Here is a 27,279-nt window from a genome sequence, read left to right as displayed (position 1 = left end):
GCCTGAATGTTGCTCTTATCATCTGCCCCCCTAGCCTGGCTAGACAGTACAAGTTTCACAGCTAAGGGACAGCAACATGTTATCTTTAGTCAAAGGGTCCTCTTGCCAGTCTCTGGACTTTCTCCAGCATTGGGTAGGTGTGACTAGAACAAGGAACTCACTACAGGGTGAGGAGGAGTCTGGTTATTCCACAATTGAGACAGTAACCCACAGGGTCAGGAATGGGGAGGATGAATACTCTTTGGTAGGCTGGGGGTGGGGACAGGAAGGGTTGGGGGAGGCTGTCTCTGGAGAGCTCTGTGGCAAGGCCTCCAGGTTCTCCTTCATGGAGGCCTGGGCTAGGATGAGATGGGGGAGTATGAGGACCCAGGCCAGGCCTGACCCACTTGGGCTCAAGTCCCTCCTCCCCATGGAGATCAGAAATGAAAGGTCTTTGGCCTCAAGGCCAAGATCTCCAGGGCAAGAGCGGCCCTTGGGAGTATGTGCACCTTCTGTAAGAAATGGCCCTGCAGACAGTGGCAGTACCACCCTGTACCCTCAGCCTTCTATTCTTTGACCCTACAACTCAATTCCTGTGCTCCTGCCCCAGAGGGCTCCTTATGACACTCTTTCTGATTTAGAGATCAGTTCTTGAGCTTACCTCAACACTGATCAGTCACCTCACCAAAGCCAGGTGGCAGTAGCCCATTAGGCCGTCCTTTTCTTTTCCCCTTTCCTGTCTTCATGATTTCACACCACTTAGTCTATACCCCATTACCACCCGTCATTGCCTAGGGTGGTGAGGCAGAGCTTAACTGGGGATCCAAGCTAGCTGAGACCATGGCACCCCATCTTCCAGCCTGATGCTTCATCTAGATGGCCCCTCGTGGGGCAAGGTATGCTGAAGTGGCAGGAGGGCCATTGCACTGTCTGCCGTCGCCTGTAGGGATATGGGCAGGAGGGAATTAAGGATCTTGGCAACAAAAGGAATGTGGAGGGGGGAAGGAGCTCCTCCCCTCTGTGCCCCCCAACATTCCATGCAGGGCTGAGGCTGAGCAAGCAGCCTCCTTCCCTGGGGTCAGGGCTCTCGGCAGGGGTGGGTGGTTCCAGCCCCCACTCCCCCCTATTTTTTGCTAAGCCCCATGGTTGGGGCTTGGGAGGGGGTACCTGCTGCTTCTACCTCTTTCTCCAGGATGAGTTTTGTAGCTCCCTGGGTCCCTCTAGCCATTATTTTGAAGCTGCTTTTGGGGTGTGAGTAGATAGAGGGCCATATGTGGCTCCCTACTTCCCCCACCCCCCACCTGAGCCTACACCTCCTATGGGAGGAGCTCTGCCCCCCCACCTGTGGGGGCTGGAGTTGATATTGGTGTGTGGTGGAGGTCCATCCTCCCTCCCTGTGGTCACTCTTCCTGTGTCAGGCCCTCTTCTAGGGCAGGCAGTGTCTCCAGCCCCAGTACCCCACCACCCTGGTTGCTGGAGAAGGACACCACGGTATGGAGGAGCATGAGAACAAGGACACAGAGCCGGATCCTGCTGGGGCTGAGGCGGGAACCCCCAGAGACCGGCAGCAGGGAGGGCTTGTGGCCTCCGCGGCCTGGAGGGTCATGACGGGGGTGGTAGTGGTGGTATTGTTGGTGGTAGTGATGGAAATAGGAGTGGTGGAATTGCTGGTGGTGGGTTTTGGGGGCCTCAGACTCCTTGAACTTCTTCTTCTCCGACTCACAGGACACCCACTGCACATCACAGCACTTGGTTTCCGGCCGCTTTGGTGAAGTATCCAGCAACCCTGCCAAGGGATAAGGAAGGTGTGGGGTGGTGCTCTTTACCGGAAGAGGAGATTTTCTAAGGTAGGACTGTTTAGGTAGCCTATCTGAGGCTCCCTTCTCCTTGGCCCTCAGGACCTTCTCTTTCTGAGCTCTTCTCTCTTGGGGGGACCCCAGCCAGTTTCTCTGGGATGATTACCTGGCTGGGAATATTCTGGGTTGGGAAGGCTACTCTGGTCTTTTTTCCTAATTCCATTTGGCCCTACCCCAACCTGGGGACCTCGCTGTCATCAACCTTGATCTAGTCTGAATTCTCTGCTATTCTTCCTGCTCCCACTCCCCTAGTGCCTGCTTTGGGCCCCTAGCCTCCTCCCTGTTCCCCAGTGCCCATCCTTTACCTGTACAGATAAAGCCAGGGAGCCCACCATACACCATTTCCTCATTGTCAGGGAGGATAAAGGGGCACCGGGTCTGCACCTCCAGGCAGTATTGCTTGCAGGGCACCCAGCGCTGGCATTCCTGCTGGGTCACGCTGAAGTATTCCGAGCACAGCCAGGCCTTGTAGACAGCCTGTGGGAAGAGGAAAGAGCATCAGCCCACATCAGAGGAGAGAGAACTTGTGGTCTCTCAAGAGTACCACACCATCCTAACCCCAGGATCCAGTGGGTAGAGAGGAAGAAGGGTGCAGGTAAAGGATACTATATCCTACCCTAAAATCTCCCATCCCATTGTCAGAGCTCCCAAGTCCCCCAATCTATAGTCATTCAAGGCTTAGAATTTGTTTGCTGGCAAACAAAAACATAAAATGACTTTATGTCAGAGCAGAAGGAGTCGTACCAATCATCCTATCCAAGCCTTTCACCTTGGTTTAAAGAGCTATCTTGACTTGTCCAAGGTAAACTATATATAATGAGGCAAATGTTAGTTTCATTCACTTTGGCGAGCATTTCCATAGCTGATGGTGTTAAATTTCTAAATTCAAGAAAGAAATGGAGAAAATAATCCTTATTCTACTTCATTAGGGTACTGTGTGGCTCAAATAACATGGCACATGTGAAAGTGTTTTGTAAACTCTAAAGGGCAATAGAAATGTGAGGGGTGAGTGTCAGTGAAAACAGAAATCTGCCTCACCAGGCACCACATGTGCCTTTGAGCTCAACTTAATCCATGCTCTATCCCATTGGCTTCAGCCCCGGTGTGCAGCAGCAGCAATGGACACTCCTACATTTCTCCTAGAATCTTTGTTTTGCAGTTTCACTTCATGAGCATACGTCCTGCCCCTCCTTTAGACTACCTCTTCCAAACACTGGGTCCCAGCTATAAAGTTCCCCTGCTTCATACTCTACCTCTCAGGCCAAGGGATTCTCAACAGCAACACTACTGATATTTGGGGCCAGATAATTCTTTGTTGTGGGGGGTTACACTGTGTGCTGTAGGGTACTAAGCAGCATCCCTGGCATCCCCCCACAAGATGCTGTTTATTCTCTTCCCCATTGTGAAAACCAAAATATGTCCCTAGCCATTGTCAAATGTCCCCTAGGGGGGCTTCCTGGCCACATCTTTGTGCGGACCACCATCATCTCTCACTTGGATAAGTCTTTCTGGCTTCCCCACCTTCACTCTTGCTGTTTCCAAGCCACTGTCTACACAGGAGTAAGAATGACCTCAAACTGCAATGAGATTATGTGGTTCTCTTCCTTCAAGCCCTTCAATGCAGTTAGGCTAAAACTCAAATATCTGAGCACAGACTTCAACCCCTGCATTCTTTGTCCCTGTCTCTCTCAGAAAACTGCATTTTCTCTCTCTCCCTTAAAGCTCACCATGCTCCACAGAGGTTTTCTGTCTTTTTGTTGAATGTGCCCTACATCTTCCCACCTCGGGGCCTTGGCACAGACTATTCTCTTGGCCTAGAATGCTTTTTCCCCCACTTCTGTCATAGATGGGCCCTTCTCATCTTTTAGGCTTCAGTTTAAATGTCACCTCCTCAGAGAGAGTCTCTCTGACCACTCTCACCAGAGAGTTATTCCCTCTTTTCTTTGCTCCTTCACTATAAGCAATACTTTGTCTACATCCTTGGTTTGTTTCTGTTAACCCCACTAGAAAGTGAGTTGCTTGTTGACAGACATGGGTTTGTCTTATTCACCATTGTGTATTCAGTACAATATACATAAACAGATCTGTTGATTGAGTGAATGATGAGTAAATGATGATAGATCCCTATGCTCACATAAATTCCAGCTTCATTGCTAGACACATCTATCTCAAATCTGTGGCATATGATCTACACTATAAGAGCTGTTGAACTATGGACCATTGGAGCAAAGCAAGTAGAGAAGGAGAAGCTGAGGAAAATTACTATGAAGTAATAGTTGAGCTTGGACTCAAAGTAGGACTTTATAGACAACATGGACAGAGATGAGGCAACAGCTTAAGTAATGGCATGGAGGAGAGAACAGAGGAGAGTTCTGTATGTCTGGAATGAAAAGGATGCCAATTTCCACTCATGGACATTTAAGTTTTTCTCAAGTGGTCACTATGCGTAATGATGTTTCACGGAATATTACTGTACTCACTTCTCATGTACATTTGTCTTAAATTTTTATATAAATTCATAGGAATGAAGTTATTAGAATAGAAAGTATGTAAGAAATGAGAATGGAGTGAAAGGTGAAAAATAACAGATGAAGGTAAGAGGCAGTATGAGAAAGAACTTGAAGGTTAACAGATGGCAGTAAGAGAGAGGCTTAAGGGGTAAGAGTGGCAGCAGGGTAAGGGAGTAAAAGAGAGGAGACACATGAGAGAGAAGGCGTAAGAAAAAATAGGGGTTGGAGGGTAAGGAATAGTAATAATCATGGGAGTAGGAAAAGAGAGTTGAGGAAGAGCAGAGGAATAAGAGATGGATGTGAAGGGTAAGGGAATGAGGTAATGGTGAGAGAAGGGTAAAAAATAGTAGGGAGATAAGAGCATGCTATTGTATGTATCTGGAGTATTCCCCAAAAGTCTCTGTGTTAAAAGTTTAGTCCTCATCTGTGTTGCTACTGGGAGATGGTAGAACTTTAGGAGGTAGGGTCTAATGGGATAAATTAGGCCATTGGAGGTGTACCCCTAAAAGAAAGAAATACTAGAACCCCACCTACCTGCCCCTTCTCTCTCTCTCTCTCTCTCTCTCTCTCTCTCTCTCTCTCTCTCTCTCTCTCTCTCCTTCCCTCTGTCTCCTGCTATCAGGCTACCAGGCAATGAACAGGTTTCCTCTATGACATAATTCTTTCACAATGTACTGTGCCACCACAGGCCCAGAGCAAAAGTGCTTTTTACCTCATGAACAAGGATTAAAACCTTTCAAATCATGAGTCAAAATATATCTTTCCTCCTTAAAAATCAATAATGTCAGGCATTTTGTCACAGTGATAGAAAGCTGACTAACACAGAGCCAGTGGAGGCAGGTGGAGGTAAAAGGGTAAGAAAGAGAAAATAAGAAAGGTAGTGGTAAGAGTAAGCAGGGGTGGACACGAAGGAATAAAAGTAGATTAGAAAAATAGAGGTGTAAAAAATCCAGGGTAAGAAAGAAGGATAAGAAAGCAGAGGTGGGTAAAAGAAAAACAGAAGTAAGGCAGGAAAGTAAATGGAGTCACAAGGGTCCTGGCACCTTTAAGAGCCCCCTCCATCTTTTGGTCCTCAGAGTGCCAATATGTGTCTCTGTCCACAGCCTTTGCTTCCATCTATACACCCTGGATCCAGAGTCTACCTTGCCCTCACCCTAACCTGTGGAATTGCTCCCCCATGCCCCATTCTCACATTCACTGGTGTGGCCAGGACTCAAAGGCCCCTTCTGAGATTTCCCTGGGCTCTTCCAGGTCAATATTCCTGCTCACAAATGAGGAGGCCCCAGTGGCATTCCTGTCCTTCCAGGTGACTGCAATTAACCTAGAAATATCCTGCAGTGGCTGGACACTCTCCTCACCTGCTCCAGGAAAGAGGGAAGGAGAAAAGCGATGTGGGGGAAGAGAGAGGGGTGGCCTGACAGTGGGAGTGTGGCCTTTTTCCTTAATTAGACGACCCCCAAGTTCCCACACCCCCAACCAGAGTCACCATGGCAACAAGTGGGTGAGCAGATTGCCTGTGGAGGACACCAGGCCTGTGGGTGGTAAGGCAGGAACAGGCAAGGAGCTAATGAGGGGAATGGAGGAAGAAGTGACACAGGCCTCAGAGGGAAGCCATATCCTTGGCCTCACAGCTGGCCAGCTGAATTGTGGTCAGCCTGCATGCTTCAGAGATAACCGGAGGTCCCCCTCAGGTGAAAGGTTGGGTTCTTGGTGCCACAACCTGGACGAAAGCCTGCTTTAGACTGTGTAGCCCTATTCCTGAGACAAGGCTACAGTAAAGCCCGCTGGTGGGCAGGGGTTTGGCTTGCTTGGGCAGGCACGGGAGGCCTGGGCACTGCTCTCTCAGGATAAGGAAGGGCAGGGGGCAGGCTAAGAAGTAGTGTGGGACATGCTGGAGGTGGGGCACGCAGGGAAAACGAAGAAATATCTCAGAACCAGGTAATAATCACTTGGGAGACTTGTAGAGCTTTTCTCTTCTCTAGTTTTTCGATTCTGGCTACATAGTAAAACCCACTTGGAAATCTTTTAACAGTATCCCTGCCTGCCTGGCTCCCATCACATCCCAAACCAACAAAATCAGAAGACTTGCAGGTGGGGCCTTCATATCTGTAGTTTTGTGAAACATTTCAAGGAATTTTGGTATGCAGTCAGAGTTGAGCACCATCAGTTTAGTCCCCTTTTATTTATTTTTTTTTCAGTACTGGGGATGGAACCCAGGGGCATTTTACCACCAAGCTACACCCACAGCCCTATTTTTATTTTAGTGTTTTTATTTTTTTGAAACAGTGTCTCACTGAGTTGCAAAGGATCTTGTAAGTAGCTGAGGCTGCCAGCAAACCAAGATCCTCTGGTCTCAACCTCCCAAATGCGGGGATTACAAGCATGTGCCACTATGCCCGGCTCCCCGTTATCATTTTATAGGAGGCAAAACTGAGGCCCAGAAAGGTGGGAAGGATTTGTCTTTAGCCACATGAAATAGTGGCACAGGGAAGAACTCAAAACCTGATTTCCCAATTCCAACAGGGCAGGATACAGGAGCCTGGGTAGAAGAGGAAAGATGAGGAGGACCAGGCCTACCCCGGGGTATAGCGCTACTCAAACTCCAGTCCTGGCAGAAAAAGCTTCCCCACTGTGCCCTGTCCTCTAAGTTGAACCATGCTAGACCATGCTAGACTCTTGAAGTAGCAGCAGGGAATGGGTGGGGTGGGAAGCCTTGACTAGGCAGTGCCCTCCTTTCCCCATCTCACTGAGGCCACTGCTGGGCTCAATCAAGTTCAGGCTGCTATAGCCCAGTTGCTATGGGAACTGGGAGGGGAAGAGACAGTGAGTAACTAGAGAAAACACTAATTAACCCAAAAAGGAAGCTGGGAAGGCTGTCCCAGCTCTCCTCCCAACAGGGCAGAGGAGACACTCCTGAAACGGGAGGGGAATTAAAAGAGGGATCCCCACCTTTTTCTGGCTCCGTGGTTGCCAGTGTAGGGAAGAGTGAACGAGAGGACCTGTACATCTTGCAGCCTAGATCAGGGCACTCTAATCCCTACAATCCTTTGGAAAGAAGTTCCTTACTTCTCCCAAGGCTGTGTGAATGCATACTTTCACATTCCAAAGCTGGAACTCAGGGTTAAAGAGTTTAGAAAGAGAACCCTTGTAATCCCAGTACTTGGGAGGCTGAGATAGGAGGATCCCAGGTTGGAGGACAGCCTCAGCAACCCTACTTAAAAATAAGCATTTAAAAAGACCTGGGAGTGCGGGTGCTTCTGGGTTCAGTACAAAAAAAAAAAAAAAAACAAGCTAATTAAAAATAAAATAAAGCCAGGCTCGGTGATGCACAATTATAATCCTAGTACTTGGGAGGCGGACCCAGAGAGATTATAGGTTCAAGGCCAACAGCATGCAGTAACTTAGCAAGACCCTGTTTCAAAATTAAAAAAATAAAATAGGGCTGGGAGTGTAGCTCAGAGGTAAAATGCCTCTGGGTTAAATCCCCATTACCACTAATTTTTTAAAAGAAATAAATAATTAAAAGGGATGGGTGTGGCAGAGAGAGAGAGAGAGAGAGAGAGAGAGAGAGACAGAGAGACAGACAGACAACTGAGCTCCTTGGTTTTGAGACCAGAAAATCCTCCAGGGAGAAGAGTTTCAGTTCTTGCCAACCAGGAAGTAATCAGTTTCCTTCTTGGATTCTAACTTATTTCCCTCTCTAAGGCCTATTTTCCCATCCAAATCCTCCCTATAGACCTTCCTTCATGGCTGCTTGTCTTCTTAATGTACTCCTGGGACCCTTGGCTGGAAGCTGCAGCTGTAGAACTTGTGGAAGCAAAGCAGCAATGTGGGTTGGGCTTGGGATGAAACTCACTGTCTATAAATGCTGCAGTACCTGATGAACCACCCCATCCTGTATTGTACCCATGAGGAAACCAATGCCCAGAGAAGGGGATTGCCTTAGCAAGTAAGAGACATGCAAGGAATCAACCATAAGCCTGGAAGACATCTGATTGCTAACCTAATAGTGTGTCCTGGCACTTCATTCATTGACACACCTCAAATGTGTAGAGTAAGGGTAAGGTCAAAGTCAATCTCCCCAGACAGAAGGAGGTCATGGATGTAACCCTGGGGACAGTAGTAGTTCGCTTGGATTGGCAGAGTCAGAATGGGATTAGAGGCATTATAGAGCATATCCAGGTAGATGAGAGGGATTTCCTTAAGTGCTTATAAAAATAAGCAAAAGCTGTCTTGCTTCTCAGAATGAGCAGTAATGAGTCAAAGTGGCCTGGCCTGGCCTGAAGAAAATGTGACTGGAGAGATGGGGGAAAACCAAGAGCCAGCCCACTTCCATAGGACCTTTATACCTCTTAGCCTGACCTCAGGCTGTATGCTCAAAGATCAGGGGCTAGGTAGAGCCAACCTGTCTGGAGGTGATCTCATGTAGATGTAGTGTCTCTAATGCAGGGGCAGTTCTGAAGGAGCCGGAATGATCCAAGTCAATCAGGTGAGTAGGGGAGGCAGGTTCATGGCCACTCCAGAATGGAAAGGCCTGTGAAAGTCACTGCTCCACTGCCCTATCTGCTACTGGAATTTCCACTCCAACATCCCTACCAATCACTCTCCACGTTCTGATTATAATGTTTGTCACAGGAAGCTCATATTCTCCTAGAGTCATTGGTATCTTTAGACAACTCTAACAGTTAAAAAAAAAAGTTCTTCCTTCTTCCTTCTTTGGAGCTGAGATAATGCCTCCTCATGGCTTCACTTGTGTTTTTGCCTTCCTCTTCTTGGTCCCCATGCCAGCCCTGCAGGTGTTTGTAGACTTTTCTGAATCTGGTTTTCTTATTATGTGTTGGTTCATGTAACCAACACATCCTGAACTCTTCCGAGTGTGTTGCACTGTGCTGAGAGCTACAGATAAGAAAGATGAGTAAGATAAGATTCTTGTCCTCAAAGAGCAAGAAAGACAACCACAAGAATCAATCATTATTAGTCACTGTATTAAGTAGTATGTGCTTTGTAAAATGGGAGGTGTGATCAAGTATGATTTTTTTGGTGGTAGAGATTGAACCCAGGGACATTCTACTTCTGAGCTATACCTCCAGCCCTATTATATTTTATTTCATTATTTTGAAACAGGGTCTAGCTAAATTGCCTCACTCTTGCCTCTAACTTACAATCCTCTTGTATCAGTCTCCCAAGTACTGGGATTATATGTGTGTGCCACCAGTGGTGGCCAGCTTCATCTGTGTTTTTAAGGCTTAAATACAGGAAAACCTTCCCATGTGGGAGACATGTCAGTTAGGACTTGTGAAAAGGAATAAAAGTTTAGTAGGTAGTATAAATCAGGCGGAAATAAGTATAATTCAAGTGAAGGAATCAGCAAGTGTAAAAGCCCAGAAATTTGAAATAGTTCTGGGTTCAGACACTGTTAAGCATTTCAGCATAGAGGGTCCAAAGTGTGTGTGTGGGGAGGAGTCATTATGGAACATGAAGCTACACAGGAATATGATGAGGACCTCAATTAAGGTAGCAGCAGCATGTTAACTTTGAGGTATAGATGGGTCAGCTAGATAGAAATACCAAGGAAGCAGTTGGGCATAATAATAATCTGTGCTCAGAAGTAGGATCTGGATAAAGGTTTGGGAATCATGAGGGGTTAATGGCTTTGTCATTAGGAACACAATAGGAGTATACTTTTCCTTGCGCTTTGAAGTTAGGCATGGCCATGACTAACTTCAAAAGTTAAAAAAGAGTGCTGAAGGCCTCACTCTTTTGCTGAGGCTGCCCTTAAACCTGCCATCCTCCTGTCTTAGTCTCCCTTGGTGACTGCAATGAACACATGCCTCCTGGTGACCTGTTTTGGGCATGTATCATAAGTAAGAAGTAAACTTTTTTTTTTTTTTTTTTTTGCGGTACTGGGGATGGCACCCAGGGGCATTGTACCTCCAAGCTACACCCCCAGTCCTATTTTTTGTCTTTTTATTTATTTATTTTTTTGAAACATGGTCTCACTGAGTTATGAAGAGCCTTGCTAATAAGTAGCTGAGGCTGGCCATGAACTGCGATCCTCAGGTCTCAGCATCCCAAATGCTTGTATTACAATTGTGTACAACCACACCTGGCCAGAAGTAAACATTTTTATTGTGTGAAGCTTCTGATATTTTGTGGCTGCTTTTTAACGACAGCATAACCTAGTTCACCCTTACTGATATATGCAGCAATAGTGGAAACCAACAGAGTGAATGGCACTGTCTAGAGAGTAGATATAGAGAGAAATCATCAGCAGATCCCTGGAAAATAATAACATTTAAAGGGCAAACTTGCATAGCCATGTTCCTAGCAGCACAATTTAAAATAGCTAAATTAGCTAGGCATGGTGGTGCACACTTGTAGTCCCAGAATTTGGGAGGCTGAGACTTGGAGGATCACGGTTCGCAGGCAGCCTCAGCTACTTAGTGAGGCCCTCTGCAACTCAGAGAAACCCGGTTTCAAAATAAAGAATAAAAAAATAGGGCACGGGGTGTAGCTCGGAGGTCGAATGCCACTGGGTTCCATCCCCAGACCCGCATAAATAAATAAATAAATAAATAATAGCCAAATTATAGAACAAGCCTAGGTGTCTTTCAACAGACGAATGGATCACAAAACTTTGGTATATAAACACAGTGGAGTTTCACTTGATCATTAAGAAGAACAAAATCACCCTATTTGTAGAAAAATGGAGGGAACTTGAGGATATTATACTAAGCAAGTATAGCCAGTCTCAAAAAAAAACACCAAGTAGATGTATATTTTCTCATATATGTGTAAGCTAGAGAGATACCCAGAAATAAGGGAAATATCAGATGAGCAGAGACTCTAGAGGAATGACTGAGGGGAACTTGAGAAGGGGAGGTGCTGAAGTCATAAATAATACAATAGTTGAAACAATACTACAAATGTATACAAAATTATCAATTCTAATCTCAAAGACATGCATAGGGCAGGTGAGGGAAAGCAGAAGGTCCTGCTGGGGAGGACACTAAGAGCTGTGTGCATGTATTGTTCTCACATTCTGTACCCCAATAGGATGTAAAATTACAATACACCAAATAAATAAATTTTAAAAGGGCAAGTGGAGGAAGAAAATCAGATAAAGATGGAGGTGGCTTAAGGGTTCAGAGAACAAACAAAAGAGAGTAGCATTCTGTAAATTAAGAGAGGAAAGACTTTCTTTTTATATATACTTTTTTATTGGTGCATTATAATCTCACATCTTATTGTAGTTTTTAGTGATAGTGACATACATGCACACAGCACTTGGTGGGCTTTCCCCCAGCTCCCTCCCCACTCCCTTCTTCTCCTATACAGGGTATTGAGACTGACATTGATATTATCACATGAGTAAATAATGTCAATGGAAGTTATTCCTTCATTGATCCTCCCTCCTTCTCCCTACCCTCCCCTGGACCAACTCCAAGGCTTCACTGGGGGTTCTCCTCCATTACCTAAAATCCCTCTGGTATCCGGATTACTCCCTCCCTTCCACATATAAGAGTAAACATATGACCCTTCACTTTCTGTGACTGGCTAATCTCACTTAACATCATGTTCTCCAGGTCCATTCATTTGAAAGGAAAGACTTACAGATAAGGATTTACATAGATGTGAGCACAATGGTTTGGGGAATTAAAACACATCTCCTTAAAGTGAGAGCAGCTTTGGTGGAACAGCCAGGGCAAATAGAAAGGGGAATGTGAAGGGAAAAAAATGAATATTGCTATGTGTAGACTACCCTTCCAAAGAGCCAAACACCCCAGTTTTTTTGGGGGGTGGTGTGTTTATGTGTGCATGTTTGTATGTATTTGTGTGTGTGTTTTGTTTTGTTTTTTACTATTTCAAGGGATATAGTTTCCATTTCTGTTTTCTATCTAATTGTTTACATTGAAAAAATCCCTGTTTTTCTGTGTCTTTTGCAACTGAACACAATCCCCAGACAGGGTTTATCAACACAAAGTAAAGTACAAGTATCAACCCTCCTATCCTAGAAACTATTTCTGTTAATGCAGTCTAAAATCGCCTTTGCTCTCTGGAGGCCTGTATCATACTCTGGTGATAACTCCTTGGAGATGAAGGAGAGGAGGACTGCCTGGAGTGTGAGTCCAAAGACATGGCCTAGTTCAGATTCTCAGGACACATCAGCATAATTAAACACCCATAAGACTGCAGGCTCCCCCAAACAGGAATTGTATCTTTTATGTGCATACTTTCTGGGTTTTACAAGGAGTTGGATATACAAGTAGAGGATGTACACACTTTGAACGTGTTAGTCAAGAACTTGAAAAGAAAGCTTCCAGTATGTAGCCCAAATTGGAGCAAGGTAGAGAGCTTTGAAAACAATGAAAATAATGGGTTATGAATGTGTTTTCATAAAATTTATAGCTGATTAAGAAACTAGGGATATATTAGCAAAAAGACTATATAAAAGCAGAGAAAAAATATGTGATTGTTATCTCTAAGAAAACAAACTGACTAAGGAAGAAAATGAAATCATATAAGTCTACATGACTCAGCTATAAACAATACTGATAATCCTAATAATATAAACACAGAATACTGTTAAAACAAGGATTATGGTATGCCAATGTTGGGTGTATGGGGGAAGCATGTGTACATACTAATGAGAGTCAAATCTAATTATATAAGAAAGTCCATAGATATCTAAAACAAAAAACCCAAGAAGTATATTGACATGCCATTTAGAAATGTGGGGATAAATAATCAGAAAAAAACAGCTAAAAGTGTTGGAAGTATTTACCTCTGAAGAATACAACTAAGGGTGAAACATAGGGCTATTGTTTTAATGATGACCACTGAGATCTATCTATCTATCTATCATATATATATATATATATATATATATACATCATTTAAAACACACACACATATATATCATTTAAAAGAAATATACATGTTACTATATATACATACATATAAGTTAAGGATGTGTATAGAATACTTTATTGATACATGTGTATGTGAATATAAAACAGATTTTTAAAACAGAAAGTCAAGAAATATCAATACTGGCATAACATTAAGAAATTTATAGGTAAACCTCAGAAAAAAACAGCCAAGAGAGTTTCAAATGTTCAGGTCTGAAATGTAAGACTCAGGAGCAGACACAGACACATGTGTATATATGTAGCTTATAGATAACTTTGAAAATTATAAACATATTATCTTGATAAAATGAAAATTAGAAACCAACTCATCTGCAGCCATACCCTTCAAAAAACTTCCCAAGACCTGACCTGACCAACTTGCCTAAATCAACCCACACTGCTCTGCTCCAGAAGCCTACACAGCCAGCCCAGCCCTGCCCATATCTCGATTATCTACTCCATTACCAGTATCTGACTCGTAAACTTGGACCAGGTGAGTTTAGCATGCCAACAAAGTTGATGAAAGATCCCCTAGTCAGAGGGAGGAACTAAGATGGGAGGAGGGCAGTTGGCGGTGGGTGTGGGAGAGGGTCTGTGCTCAGTGGTTGTGCAGGTCACCACAGGAATGATGTTAGTGTGACAGTGATAACCACAGCTTCCTTTGAGCTGCATACACTCCTCATTCCCAGGGACACCTGTCTTTCTAGAAAACCCCCACCAGCTTTGTACAGGATCCCTAAGAAACCTGCTCCTGCCTCATCTTCCCCAAATGTCATGCTTTGCTAGGTAGATGAAAGGCTGGAGAGAACAGAGACCTGATTGAAGGTGCTGGACAGCTGTGCCTAGTTCTCTGGGTATAAGGTAAATTAAGCACTTTGGAGACTTATCCCCCTCTCTGCTGCTTCCCTGTCCCATCTATGCATGTCTTTGTGCACTCACTTACTCGACTTCTCTCCAGTTGCCTTCTAGCTCCTAATCCCCCCACACCCCTGACATTTCACTTCCTGTTGCCAAATCACCATTCCCTAGTCTTAAACTGCCCACTTCATTGTTGTGAACTTCAGATGAATATTAAGCAATCATTTGGACTGAACACATCTAATTAAGATGAGAATAATAGCTACCATTTATTATGTGCTTACTAAAAGTCGGGCTCTGTTTTAAGCACTTGACCCTGACATTTATTAACTCACTGAATCCCCACAATTACCCCCTGAGGTAGAGACAGATCTTTACAGATAAGGACAGGGAGGACCAAAGAGTTTAAATAAATTGCCCAAGGCCCAGAGCCAATAATAATGATGGCTAGCATTTCTTGAGCACTTTCCCTCTTACAAGCACTGTAATCTTAAGAGATTAGCATGATTTCTGCCCTTTATGCCTCATAATGAGCCAGTTCTTAGTTTTTTCTTCGTTTTGAAGATGAGGAATAAAGTGGGGTTCAAAGAGAGATTAAAGAATACATTCAGGGTCTCAACAACTATTTTACAGAGAAGATATATTTCAAACTAGAATCTTAAACCAAGTTTACCTTTGGTGCCCAAGGTCTTATATAACATTCTGTCTTTGGGATGGCCCTTTCAATTCATTGCCCAGAAAGATTTACTTTTGATGGACTTCAGGTGAAATTAGGGAGATATTTCTAGCCTCAGATGATGGGGGAAAGTTTTCTGAAATCAATCTATTCTGCTCATTCCCCATATGAGTATGGATTTTGTTATAAACAAGTGGGGAGAGCATTTGGGTAGTAGGAACTATGAATAATAATTTCCACTCTATCAAAGCACCCCTTTCTCCTTTCCTCTAAACACACACACACACACACACACACACACACACACACACACACACACTGCTCTGCTTCTTCTACACCCAACAGCATCCAATCCCGAACCCAAGGGTTTCATCTTTGGCAACTGATCAAATTTATCACAGATGGATTCTATCCCCAGTATAAATATATTTTTTCATTGTGCTGGGGACTGGTCATTCTACCTATAAGCTATACCCTAGCACTTTTCTTTTTTATATTTTGAAACAGGGTTTGGCTAAGTTGTTGGGGGCTGGCCTCAAACTTGCAATCCTTCTGTTTCAGCCTTCCAAGTGCCAGGATACCAAGCATGCACCACCACTGCACCTAGCTCCAGTAAAAAAGATTTTCTTGCCCTAGGATGTGAGCTCTACTGTCCTAGGTCCTACCATCTGGAATCTTCTAGAATAGCCTTGCTTCTAGCACAGTCCTGGAACATTCAAATGCCAGAGTAAACTTCTTTAGTAAAGTCTTAAGACAGCTACACAACCCCACAAAATTGCCCTTTCTCCATCGCTTACCCAAAAAATCTTCTTTATCAAAAACCCTCTAAGCCAAACACGGGAAGGAGGAAGGTGGAAGGAATGGGGTGGGAACTGGTTAAGGGCAATTTAAGTGATGTGTGCACATATGCCTTTACTATCTTGTACTCCATTAAAATGTATGACTACAATGTACCAATAAAAATTAAAAAATAATTCTCTACTAGAGGAAGAATTAGAGCTGGTTTCTGATTCTGTATCTGCCATTAATGGTGTAAACTTGGATAAGTCACTACTGAGGAAGCAGGGACTTTCATGAACAAGTAATACAAATGGTCTATAAACAAGAAAACAAATGTCTGACCAAAGGAATACAAATGGAAAGCCAATGCTATACCATTTTTTCTGGTAAATTAGCCTCATATTTTTGAAATGGTATAAACTAGAATAATACAGTAATTTGAAAGAAATTTCTTAATGTATGTCAAGATAAATAAGGTTAAGATTCTTTGCTTTTCTAAGTCTAATTCGGAAACTTATTCCTGCAGAATTGTTTGTGTTCCTATTTGTATTTAAAACAAAGGAAAGGGAAAGTCATTTTGTGTATAGATGTTTATGTAAGACTAGAGAGGGGGTATAAAATGCACACAAAATTGTTAACATCAGTGATCTCAGGGCAGTGGGCCTGGGAGTAAACAGAAAGGTTATTAATGTTTTCTTCATAAGCCTCCATATTGTTAGATTTGATACAATGTGTATGCATTACATTGTGATTTGAAAAACTCAGAGAAGAAAAATGACTGAAAGAGCAGTCATTAGTAAAAAAGAATCATAGATCTGGCACAAATTTGTGAATTCATCACAGCTTTACTTATTATAGTAAAAAGCTGAAGTAATGTAAATATCTAATGATAGTGGACTGTTTAAATAAGTTACATTTCATTCGTTAATGGTCATCAAGAATGACATTTATGGATATTTAATTACATGGGAAGGTACTCAGCGTACCAGTAAGTGAAAAAGAGCAGGGTAAAAAAACTATATCAACTATGAAAAATATTGTCACACCAAGATGACTATTATTTTAAAAACCTAGAAAATAACAAGTATTGGCAAAGATGTACACATATTAGAACCCTTGTGCATTGCTGGTATACATGTAAAATGGTACATAATGTAAAATTTAATGTAATTTTAAAATGGTGCAGCTGCTGTGAAAGAACAGAATAGCAGTTCCTCAAAGTTAAGCATAGATTTAATCATATGATCTAGCAATTCCACTCCTAATTATACTTAAAAGAACTGAAAGCAGGAACTCAAACAGATATTTCTCTGCCAATGTTCATGGCAGCATTATTCAGAGTAGCCAAAAGTTAGAAATAATCCAAATGTCCAACAACAAATGAATGGATAAACAAAATGTGGCATAGGCATACAATGGGATATTATTCAGCTATAAAAAAGATTAAGTACTTATATATTCCCCAATATGGATTAACCTTGAAAACATCATGATAAGTGAAATAAACCAGAAAAAAGGGTAAGGTGTGACTCCACTTATATGTGGTACCTAGAAGAGTCAAATTCATAGAGATAGAAAGAAGATTAGTGATTACCAAGAACTAGAGGGAAGGAAGAACAAGAAGTTATCATGAGTTTTTTGGAACTAGAGATTGAGGACAGGGGCAATATACCTCTGAGCTATACCTCCAACCCTTTCTTATTTTGAAATGGGATCTTGCTAAATTATAGAGCTTGGCTTCAAACTTGAGATCTTCCTATCTCGGCCTTCCAAGTACTGAGATTACAGGTATGTACCACCACATACCGCTTGGGAAGTTATTTGTTTAATGAGCACAGAGTTTCTCTTTGGAGATACCATTTCAGAAGCAGATAGGGGCGATGTTGTACTCAATTTGTTGTACATTGCAAGTGTACTCAATGCCATTTAATTGTACACTTAAAAATGGCTAAAATGGTAAAGTCTATGTTACATATATTTTAGCACAATGAAAAAAAAAAAGCCCAAATATCTCTGGGACCTTTTTCCTATTATACTTATGTTTTACAAAATTTAGCAAAGACTATTTTTTGTAAATGGGGAAAATATTTGTAAAAGAGTCTTAGTTTATAATAATCCTGAAGGATTGACTTGGTTGGAATATTTAGTTGCTTAAAACCAAGTAAGATAGAAGCACTGGTAACACACTACCAAATGTTCTTGGCCAGGCAGAACTTGATGGGTTGACACTTCCTTTGACACCCCCCCACACACACCAAGAAAAGCCTAGGCGTCTAAGACTGGGACTCACCAAAACCCTGGCATGAGATCTGAGTATCCAAATCTCAGGCTAGGCCACTGCAGGCTCCAATGTGACAAGGCCTCACTGCACTGTTTTCCTTTCCAGCTCTACCAGCACCTGGTAGGTAAGGCTCAGGCCTACATTAGGACTACTAAGGGACCATCTCTTTTCCTGCCCTTGTTGATCCTTCCAGCAGATAGTGACTGAGAATATAACAGGGATACTTTCTCTCTACACAAGAAAAACTCAGCTCCTCCCTTCTCCCTTGCAAAGCTGAAGAAAGAGAATGGAGCAAACACTTTCCTTATTCATGATCATTCTCCTGTCGCTATCCCTGGAGGGTGCCAGTAATTGTCACTGGGTCTCTAGGACAAGATACTAGGATCTTGAAATAAAGAGGAGGTTGGTGGGTCCTCAATCTCCACCTGAGCCACTCCAGAGGGTCCTCTAAGCTGCCAACAGGCACTGCTAAGCCTCTCCTCCAGTGAGCCAGTTTCTCACTACAGCCTAAACATAGCCAGCTAGACATTGCCTCGACAGCCAGACAGAGGAGATTATTAACATCTTCTTTATATTTCTGTGCCCTGGAGAAAGAACACACAGACCTGGGTTTGTATCTTAGCTCTCCTGCATTTGAGAGAGGTAGCTTGGGCAGGCTTCCCTTACTCAGCCCCCATTGTCTAATTTGTGAAATGGGGATAATGATAGTATTTGCCTGCTAGAATGATTGTTAGGTTTAAGTGAGCTCATGGACATATATAAAGCCCCCAGTATCCCTTAGGCACTCAAAAGATTTAGGCTAGCTGGACATGGTGGCTCACATCTGTAATTCCAGTACTTGGGAGGATACATGAGACATGAGGATCATACTTTTGAGGACTGCCTCAGCAACTTAGCAAGACCATGTTTTAAAATAAAAAGGGCTGAGGGTGTAACTCAGAGGTAGAACCCCGTTGGGTTGAAATCCTAGTACCATCCAAAACTTACAGATTTGTTTTCCTCTTTCTCCTTCTTATACCTTTTTTATTTGGAGACATTTGGCCTCATCTTCTGGCCCAGAAACTTGTAGCTCAGATTCTAGCTCCTTTCTCTAGAACCCATTCAAGCAGGAGTTTTGTTTCTGGTAATCCCTGTCACTGCATAATATCTTCTTCTCTCCCTAGAATCAATTTATCTGGTGCCCTCGATCTCCTCTCTAAGCAACTACCTAGCTCAAGATCTCGTGTATGCACGCTTTCCTAAAGCGCCTTTTATTCCAAGGGACAGCTCCCATAACCTCCAGCACACATATTCTGGTCAGTGCACCTATAACCACAGGATTGTACACATACCATACCCCAGAGGCCTACCAGGGTGGCATTGCAGAATGGTGCTTCCAGGGTCCCAGATTTGTCAAGACCCATCAGAAGCAGAGGCCCATCCCTAGCCTTCAGAACAAAACCTGCAGCTAGAATTCACATGTGGCTGAGAAAGGAGCTGGGAGAGCAGTTTAGATGCCCAGTAACTAAGCAGCCTTGGAGGGTAGGGTGTACAAAAGAGCTGCCCTGAATGAGAAATTTTTTAGGGCAAAATTCCCACTCCAGAGTCTCAGGTGTCAGCCTACTGCCCACTCACATGCAGAAGAGTAGGCATAGCCAGGCATGGCGGCAAACACCTATAATACCAGTACTTGTGAGGCTGAGATAGGAGGATCACAGGTTCCAGGGGAGCCTTGAAAACATAGCAGGACTCTCAGCAACCTAGCAAAATCCTGTTTCAAAAACAAAAAGTAAAATAGGGCAGGGCATGTAGCTCAGAAGTAGAATGTCACTGGGGTTCAATCCCCAGTACCCACCCCCCCCCAAAATAGTGGACACACCATTTCCCTGAGGTACTGATGCTTCAGAAGGGACCAACACACATCTACATGGCTTAGAAGTACCCTCTCATGCTTGTGATATATTCAGAGAACTGTGAATCTCCTTTCATCTCAGCCCCATCGCTGTCTTCCTGTTCATCACTCCCACCTCCACCATGTTCAGAAGTCTCTTCCAGCCAGACCATAATATTGGGTGGGAGGCTGCTGGGATCCCATTCTTTCCTTAGTCCCCCCACCCCCACCTTCAGGAGATACCAGTATATCCTTCCTGGAGGTTCCCGTTGCTATGGTGACTATAGTAGTCAGGCACCAGCCTGCAGGAAGGATGGGAAGTAACCATGAAGACTCGAGGATATGTGTGTCTATGCCAGTGCGTGCCTGAGTGTGTGCATGTGCATACATGCACATGTCTATCCTGAGTGGGGAGGTGACAAGGGATGGAGGGAGGAGATGAGAACAGAAAGAGGAGAGAGAGAGAGAGAGAGAGAGAGAGAGAGAGAGAGAGAGAAGATGAAAGGGGGCAGGAGAAGAGATGGGATGAGGGATGTGAAGTTGAGTAAGGTGTGAGAGATGTGAGTGGCATGGGGATGCTGAAGGCAAGAGGTGCAGTGCCAAGGGAGTGAGATGAGGAAGCCATAAGAGGATGTGGGATCTGGGGCAAAGGCTGGAAGGGATGCAGGGTGGGTGATGGGAGGGTGGAATGGGGCAAGAGAGGCTGACATAAAGGAACAGGGTTGGGAGGGGTAAAGGATCAGTGTGGGGAGGAGCAAAGGAATTTAGATGAATGGATAACGGTTAGAGAATGGGGTCTGGGGCGTGGTATGGGAAGGGTATACGGTGATAAATAGAAGACTGGACAGGTTGTAGGTCGTTGGCATGTGGATGACAGTGTTGGGTATGGTCTAAAATGTGGGAGAAACATGGGGGTGGGATAGGGTCAGGATGAAGCGAGGGATTTGGAGAGGTAGGTTCAGTATGAGGCCACATTCCCACACCTAGCCTATTTCCACCATGTCCTTGTTCTAGTCATAAGCACTGCCTCTTCTCTGTTCCTGCCCCAGAATTCCTGGTTACTGCTCCTTTCCAGAACCCCATGCACACATTCCTTGGTGAGGAGATGAGTTCCTGCAGATCTGCAGGCCCCTCCCCCAGGGCCAGCTTTGTCACTGTTCCCCAGAGGCTTCTTATTGACTGCCTCCCCTTCCTCCACCCCAAAACAGGGACCAGAGTACCCTTTCTGGCCACAAAAACCCTAGGTCAGCGAGTATGCCTGTGCAGCAATGCTCCCTGCCTGTCATCCTGGGTGACATCAGTGACCACTGGCCAACAGGGGGCTCCTGCCCTTTGCTCAATAGCCTGAGCTCCCTGCTCCAGGCACCCCTCAAACTCAGTGTTAGCCTGGGAGTCCTGCTTGGCATGAATGCTGTGGCAGGTGGGAGGAGAGAGGAAGGCAGTGAGGCAGAAACAGCTGCCAGCCGGAGTGGAGGAAAAGCAAGGCCCCAGAGGGTATGGGCAGAAGGCAAGGCGCTGGTGCTGACAGCCCCCTACCCTCCTCTTGTGTGTGGGTGTTAGGCCCAACCTCCCTCCCCAACCTGCCCCATGTAATGCTACTCTTCAGGGAGCTCCTGGGCCTAAACTCTGGCCTGAAACAAACCTCATATGTCTCCTGGTCCAACCTGCCCAATAATCTGGAGCTAGAGTCACCGCCATGGCATTTTCCTCCAAGGATCTACTTGTATAGAGCCAAATATCTCCTGAGAGTGAGAGCTCACCTCCTCCTACAGCAGTCTGTTCTTTCTTTGGAAGGAAACAAAACATACAAACAAACAAACAAAACCTGTGAAGTGAGTAGCTCTGCTATGGCAGGCCCAGAAATTGTACAGGCCTCACAGTAATACTGATGTCACAGGTCTGTTTTAAGGAATTAGCCCATTGTAGAAATGAGAAGAAAGAGATCAATTCCCTAGCTCAAGGTCACAGCAATAATAAAGAAGCTAGGCTCGAACCCAGGGCTTTCTAACTATGAAGTTTCTCTGAGGCCAATAGGATATGCTTCTTGCTTATTTATTTTTGGTACTGGAGATTGAACTCAGGGGCATTCTATGTCTGGGCTTCCCTCCTCACCCTATTTTACTTTTTATTTTGAAAAAGGGTCTTGCTAAGTTGCTGAGGGTCTTGTTAAGTTGTTGAGGCTGGCCTCAAACCTGCAATCCAAGAACTTGCATTACAGGCATTTACCACCACACCTGGCTAGGACATGCTTTTTCTTTGTACCAGGCCAACTCTTCTGAGGTATGAAGTCCAACACCACATTCCCTTGAGTCTCCTCTTCTCCAGGTCAAACTGCTCCATCAACTTTCTCTAGGACAACTTGGGTCTCAGCCTCCTCAACTTGATCAGTGTGAGACCCAGAACAAAACACACAGTCTTCTGGGTGGGTTTGGGCCAGTACAGAATAGAATTATCATATCCTTTCTGGGCCCTAACATGGATCTAGGGGGACCAATGACAGGCATATGCTAATAATCTCTTTCTCTTGGGTTTCTAGTCCTTCTTGGATGAAGACCTATGAGAGAAGAGGCCAGGGGCTTGCTCCCATCTGCATTATTTCTCCCAGTCTGAATGTTCTGAGTTGAAATCAGTAAACAGGCAAAGGAGAGGGGAGAAGGGATGATAATCAGGCAGTGGCATGGTAGGATTGGGAAGGTAAAGAGCTGGGCAAGGAATGAAGTGGTTGTCCAGTAACCCTACATCAGGCCAAAGGGTGATTAGGGCTTAGGGAGTGTGCAGGGATAAAAGGGAGAGTCATGGCCCCAGGAGTAGGGAGAGGCCAGGGTGGGGATGGGCATCGTCCTGCCTGGGTTAACATCTCCCTGCTGTGCAAGAGGAAGTCAGTCGCACATTAAGAAAATGTTGCAGCTGGTACTAAATTGGGAGGTGTCACAGGCAGCAGTGAGGACAGGTATGATTTGTAGAGCCCTGTGTAGTCCAAAACAGGGGCAGACATTGCCAAAGAAGAGAACAGGGTTTCTGGGGCCCCCCAGGAAAGATCTGACCGAGGAGCTCAGAATACCAGCCCTGGGGCCAAAGGATCAGCTGGACCTGGAACCAAGGCTTGGTTTACAGAAGTAGAGCAAGCCTCTTCATCCTGGCATAGGGTTATGGGCTCTGCAATCAGATCTCTGAGGCTGGGCATCATCTCTCAGGGTCCCACTGGGGTAGGAGCTGCACAGGAGGGTTTGGAGCCAGAGAACAGGTTTGCATCCACAAAGAAGGCTCGTGAGGGAGGTGGGTAAGGGTTCAAAAGAGAGAGCTGCAGGAAGGAAAGGACTGTCTTTGTCCTTAGTACCCACAATATGGCTGTATTTGAAAAGCCCTGTGGGTCCGGGCCTCAATTGCTGGAAGAGTGGTAGGAAAGACAGGAAGAGAGCTGAGGAGCTGGCACTGCTCGTCTGCCAGCACAGCAGGCAGCAAGGGAGCAGGAGTTGTTAGCTTGCTTGCAAGAGAGACAAGGAGACAAAGGAGAGGAAGGAGGGCCATGGGTAACTTGAAGAGAGGCCTGAAAAATGTATGGTCTTAGCACTGAAGCATGCAGGTTGGAGTCCTGGCATACCTACTTATTGGTTGAGTGACCTTACGGCAAACTGCTTGATTCCTCTGCACCCCAATTTCCTCATCTGTAAAATGGAGGTTACCATGTTCATATTATCAACCTCCCTAGGCAGCTGTGATCCCATTAAATGTGTGAAAGGAGTTGAAACCCTAAGGATTCCATCAATGTCTGATATTAGATTATAATTACAGAATACTATCAGCTACCTCTTTCCACCTAAACCTCATCAAATACCCAGGATATGGGCAGAGCAAGAATTAGTATTCCTGATTTACAAATGCAGAAATAAAAGCTTAGAGAAGTAAGGTGACTTGTCCAAGGTCACACTACTAACAAGTCATAGAGGTAATAAGGCCCCCAGAATCAGAGAGATTAGTTGTCTTGGCCTGCATCAAGCTGCTTTGTAAAAACGATCAATGTGAGAGATTACTATTTAGCACAGGATCAGACAGAGCTTGGAGCTGACTACAACATGGTGAAGAAACCCCATGGGAAAGTTGTGGCATGGTTCTCATTCATTCTGGTAATTGAGGGGGGAAAACAGGGCTATGGTATCAGAGTGAGATTCACAAAAAATAGACATCCCTTATTCCTTCTGCTAGTGAACCCCATCCCTCTGCTCCCACTAAGCATATCTGTGGCAGACATTGAGACTACAAGTTGCTATCTCTATATGACAAAATGTGTTCTTCTTTATGTGATAGTACTTCCGCCCGAGTGTCTCTGACACCAGGGGAGATGTGTGAGTGTGTGTGACACAGTGTCTGCTGTGGCACTGTTTGTGGGTGTGATGACCTCTCCATATCTCCATGTGACTTTGTCCAGGGTGGTGGTAGTGGTGGTGGTAGATGGCTGTATGTGGATGTCTATCTGTCTGTACACCTTTAAGAAGTGGAATATCTCATTTGGTAGTGTGAGTGAGGCAGTGAGTCAGCTGAGGCTGAGGGAGGCGGGAGGAGACTGCTAGGTTACGAGAACAGGAAAAGAGAGGAGAAAGTGAATTCAGGAGCAAGGAGCTACCACCTTCCTCCCCAATCCTCTGCCCCAAGTCCCTATGGAGCCCACCAAGAGCACCGAAGTCTTTTAGAGTCCACTGAGACCATGCTAGATGGAAAGGGGCTACTTTTTACCCCTTCCCAAAACCCTGGAGGGAGATGAGCTACGCTAGGAAGCAAGTGTCTCCTCTAGCTCTTGGCCTCTAGCTGGAGACTGTGTGAGGCCACCGACCCACCTGGTCTCCTTGTCACTTGACCCTTTGACCTTGCTGTTCTCTTTCCTTCCAAAGGCAGGTCACTGGGCCAGGCACAGAGAACAGAACAGTAGCATCAGGTCCCATATGTTCATAGCCCCCACCCACCTACTGTCCAGAGCAATCCTGCTGAGGGTCAAGAAGTTTCCCAACACTCAGCTCTACCCTAGAGATGCTCCTTCTGCAGCTACTTTGCCTCTCTCCTCCCCTGGATGCCTGCCTATAGCAGCCAGGAAGCCAGCTTTCCCTCCATTACCACCCTGGGACACTGGGAGTTTTGTAATGCCATCTTCACTGGCCCTTCCACAGCCAGTGTGACCTATTCCCAGCTCCTTCCTTTGTAGGGGAAAGGAACCTGCAGGTTCCCTCCTTGGGAGAAGACAAGCACCCCTCAGCTCCACATCCCTCAGCTGTGGCTAGCCACCTCAGGTCATATAAGGTCAACAGTGTGGCATGACCTATCACCAGGAGTGCATCTCCTCTCACCCACTGGCAGGAGCCAAAGGATGAGAATTAGAATGCCAAATATTCTTCCTCCCTCTTTTGGCCTCTTCATCCCTGCACCAGCCAGTCCCAGGACTTTCAATTCTGGCCCAGGAAAAAAGGGAGGCACAGCTGGCTGAAGATTTGAGGATGAAGGCCTGCCAGGGGGTAGAGGCACAATCTTTCCTTCCACCCTTCTGACAGCCCAGGGCCCTGCAACTCCTCCCTCCCTCATGCAAGGCCAGGAAGGGCCCAAAGATGTCAAAATCCAGAATTAATAAACTGGCCAGGTGATTCCCTGGCCTGGATTCCTGAATCCCCTTCTCTAGGGAGGGGCCCAGGGTATCACTTGGCAGTGCCTAAATGAGAAACCTTAGGAGCTGTGGGGTGGGTAGAAAGGGAGACCTTTTTCCTCCCACTTCCACTGTCACCCCTGCCACCCAGGCAGTTTCCTCTACTGGGGACGCCAGTCCCTACCTTACAGCCTTTTGTGCAGGACCGGATTGAGTACTCTTCTGCCTGTAAGTATTTATGCAGCACGAGGTCGAACTCATCATATTTTTCCTGAGCATGTCGGTCCAGTCGCTGGTAAGCCTCGATACAGTTGCTACATGCCTCCCAGGCCCCAGAGCCCGGGCTGGCCACTACAGCCAGCAGGTCCCCCAGCAGGGTGTCCAGACTGCAGTCCAGGCTGTCGGGGCGGTCCATGCCCAGCAGCAAGTCCCAGACCGTGTAGTTGTCGCAAAAGGAGAGAGTGAAGTTCCGAAAGTGGCCTTTGAGCAAGTTTTTTTTGGCGGAGGGGAACTCGGCCCTGGCACGAGGGGAGCCAGGGGGCCACAGAGGGGGAGCCGGGGTAGTCGGTTCGAAAAGTCTCTGCAAAGATTCCAATTTGGTGCAAGCTGCGTCCAGCCCCGTGGGCTCCGGGATGCCGCCGCAGACCTGCTCAGGGCCGGCGGCTGGGGCGGCTTTGGTCAGGTTGCTGTATCGGGGGCCGCAGGTGCCTGGGGACGCACCGGACTCACCCGGCGACGGCGGCGGCAGCACCGCACGAGGAGGCACCGGCTGCCGCTCCCGGCCGGCTCCCCAGGGCGGCCGCATGGCGCTGCTCAGCTCCCTGGCCCGGGGCCGGGCCCCCGCGCACAGCCACAGATGGTCAGCGAGCAGCACGGTGAAGAAGAGCAGGGACGCCAGGGACAGTCGCCATCGCTGTGCCCGCTCAGAGTCGGCGCAAGGTTTGTCGCTTGGCCTGGGAGCCCAGCAGCAGCAGCAGCAGCAGATAGTCAGAGCGGCGGCGTCTTTTCCGGGCCACATCCAAGCGCCCCTGAACATATTTCAAGGGGGCCGGGCTGGAGGAGTAGGCTGGCGCGAGGCCGGACGGCAGTCTACGGCGGGCTGGTTGCGCGCCGCTCCGCGCTCTTCAGCGCCGTCCAGGCTCTACCTCGGGGGCTGCATGGCGTGGCAGGCCGGCCGGCCCGGGGCCCCGCTCAGGCCGGGGTGGCGGGGCGCTCTGGTGCGGTCCCCGTGCCGCTCCTGCGCTCCCTCGCTCGCAGCCTGGGCGCCACCGCCCGGCCCGCTAGGCGCTGCCGGGCGTCCCGGCGGGGGGCGGTGCGGGGCACTGGGGCGGTGGCGGCTGCGGCGGCGGCGGCGCCGCACTCCTCATAGTGTCGGGCCCCTCAGCTGCCCTGGGCTCCGCACCACTTCACTCCGCGCCGGCCGCTGCCCGGCTCGCACTCAGTTTCAGCCGTCTCGGCTCGGCGCAGCTCTGCGCCCCTCAGCGCCGCCGTGCGGGCCCGGCCGCCGCGCTCCGCTCCGCTCCTCTCGCCCCAAGCCGCACCTCTCCCGCCCGCTGCCCGCTCCGCGCCGCTCCCGACCTCGCTCGCGCCCTCCTAGGCCGGCCGGCCGGTCCGCTGCCCGGCCCTTCAGGCTTCGCCTGTGCTCCGGCTGTTTGCAGGAGCTGGTCCCGGGCTGGCTCTGCTCTGGCTCCGCACCCGCTGCTCCCGGAGTTCCGGCTCAGGCGGGCCACCTGGCTCCCCGCAGCGCCACAGGCGCCGGACGCGGACACCGGGCTTTACTTAGTGCACCTCTCGCTTCCGCCTCTCATTCGCACCGCTGTGACGGGCCGCCCAGCGGCACGGCCCCGTGGCTCCCGTGGCTGGCCATGCCCCCTCAGTCTGTCGCCATCTTCTGCTGTGCGGAGAACACCTTGAGAGCCCGAGTGCGAGTG

At 46.7% G+C, this 27,279-nt stretch overlaps 1 protein-coding gene across 1 annotated transcript; it reads right to left on the bottom strand.

The window, feature by feature from the left end:
• Positions 1–1,379: 1,379 nt before the first annotated feature.
• Positions 1,380–26,384, bottom strand: NALF2 (NALCN channel auxiliary factor 2; the record flags this gene model as incomplete). Its single annotated transcript, XM_080718425.1, has 3 exons — positions 1,380–1,765; positions 2,141–2,312; positions 25,533–26,384. 3 exons carry the CDS (start codon positions 26,382–26,384, stop codon positions 1,380–1,382), a joined length of 1,410 nt encoding a protein of 469 aa, XP_080574551.1.
• Positions 26,385–27,279: the final 895 nt, after the last annotated feature.

The sequence above is a fragment of the Muscardinus avellanarius genome, assembly GCF_963383645.1.
Source record: "Muscardinus avellanarius genome assembly, chromosome: X".
NCBI classification, from domain to species: domain Eukaryota; kingdom Metazoa; phylum Chordata; class Mammalia; order Rodentia; family Gliridae; genus Muscardinus; species Muscardinus avellanarius.
The sequence above is the reverse complement of the archived record's forward strand: the minus strand, read 5'-3'. Positions and strand labels throughout refer to the sequence as shown.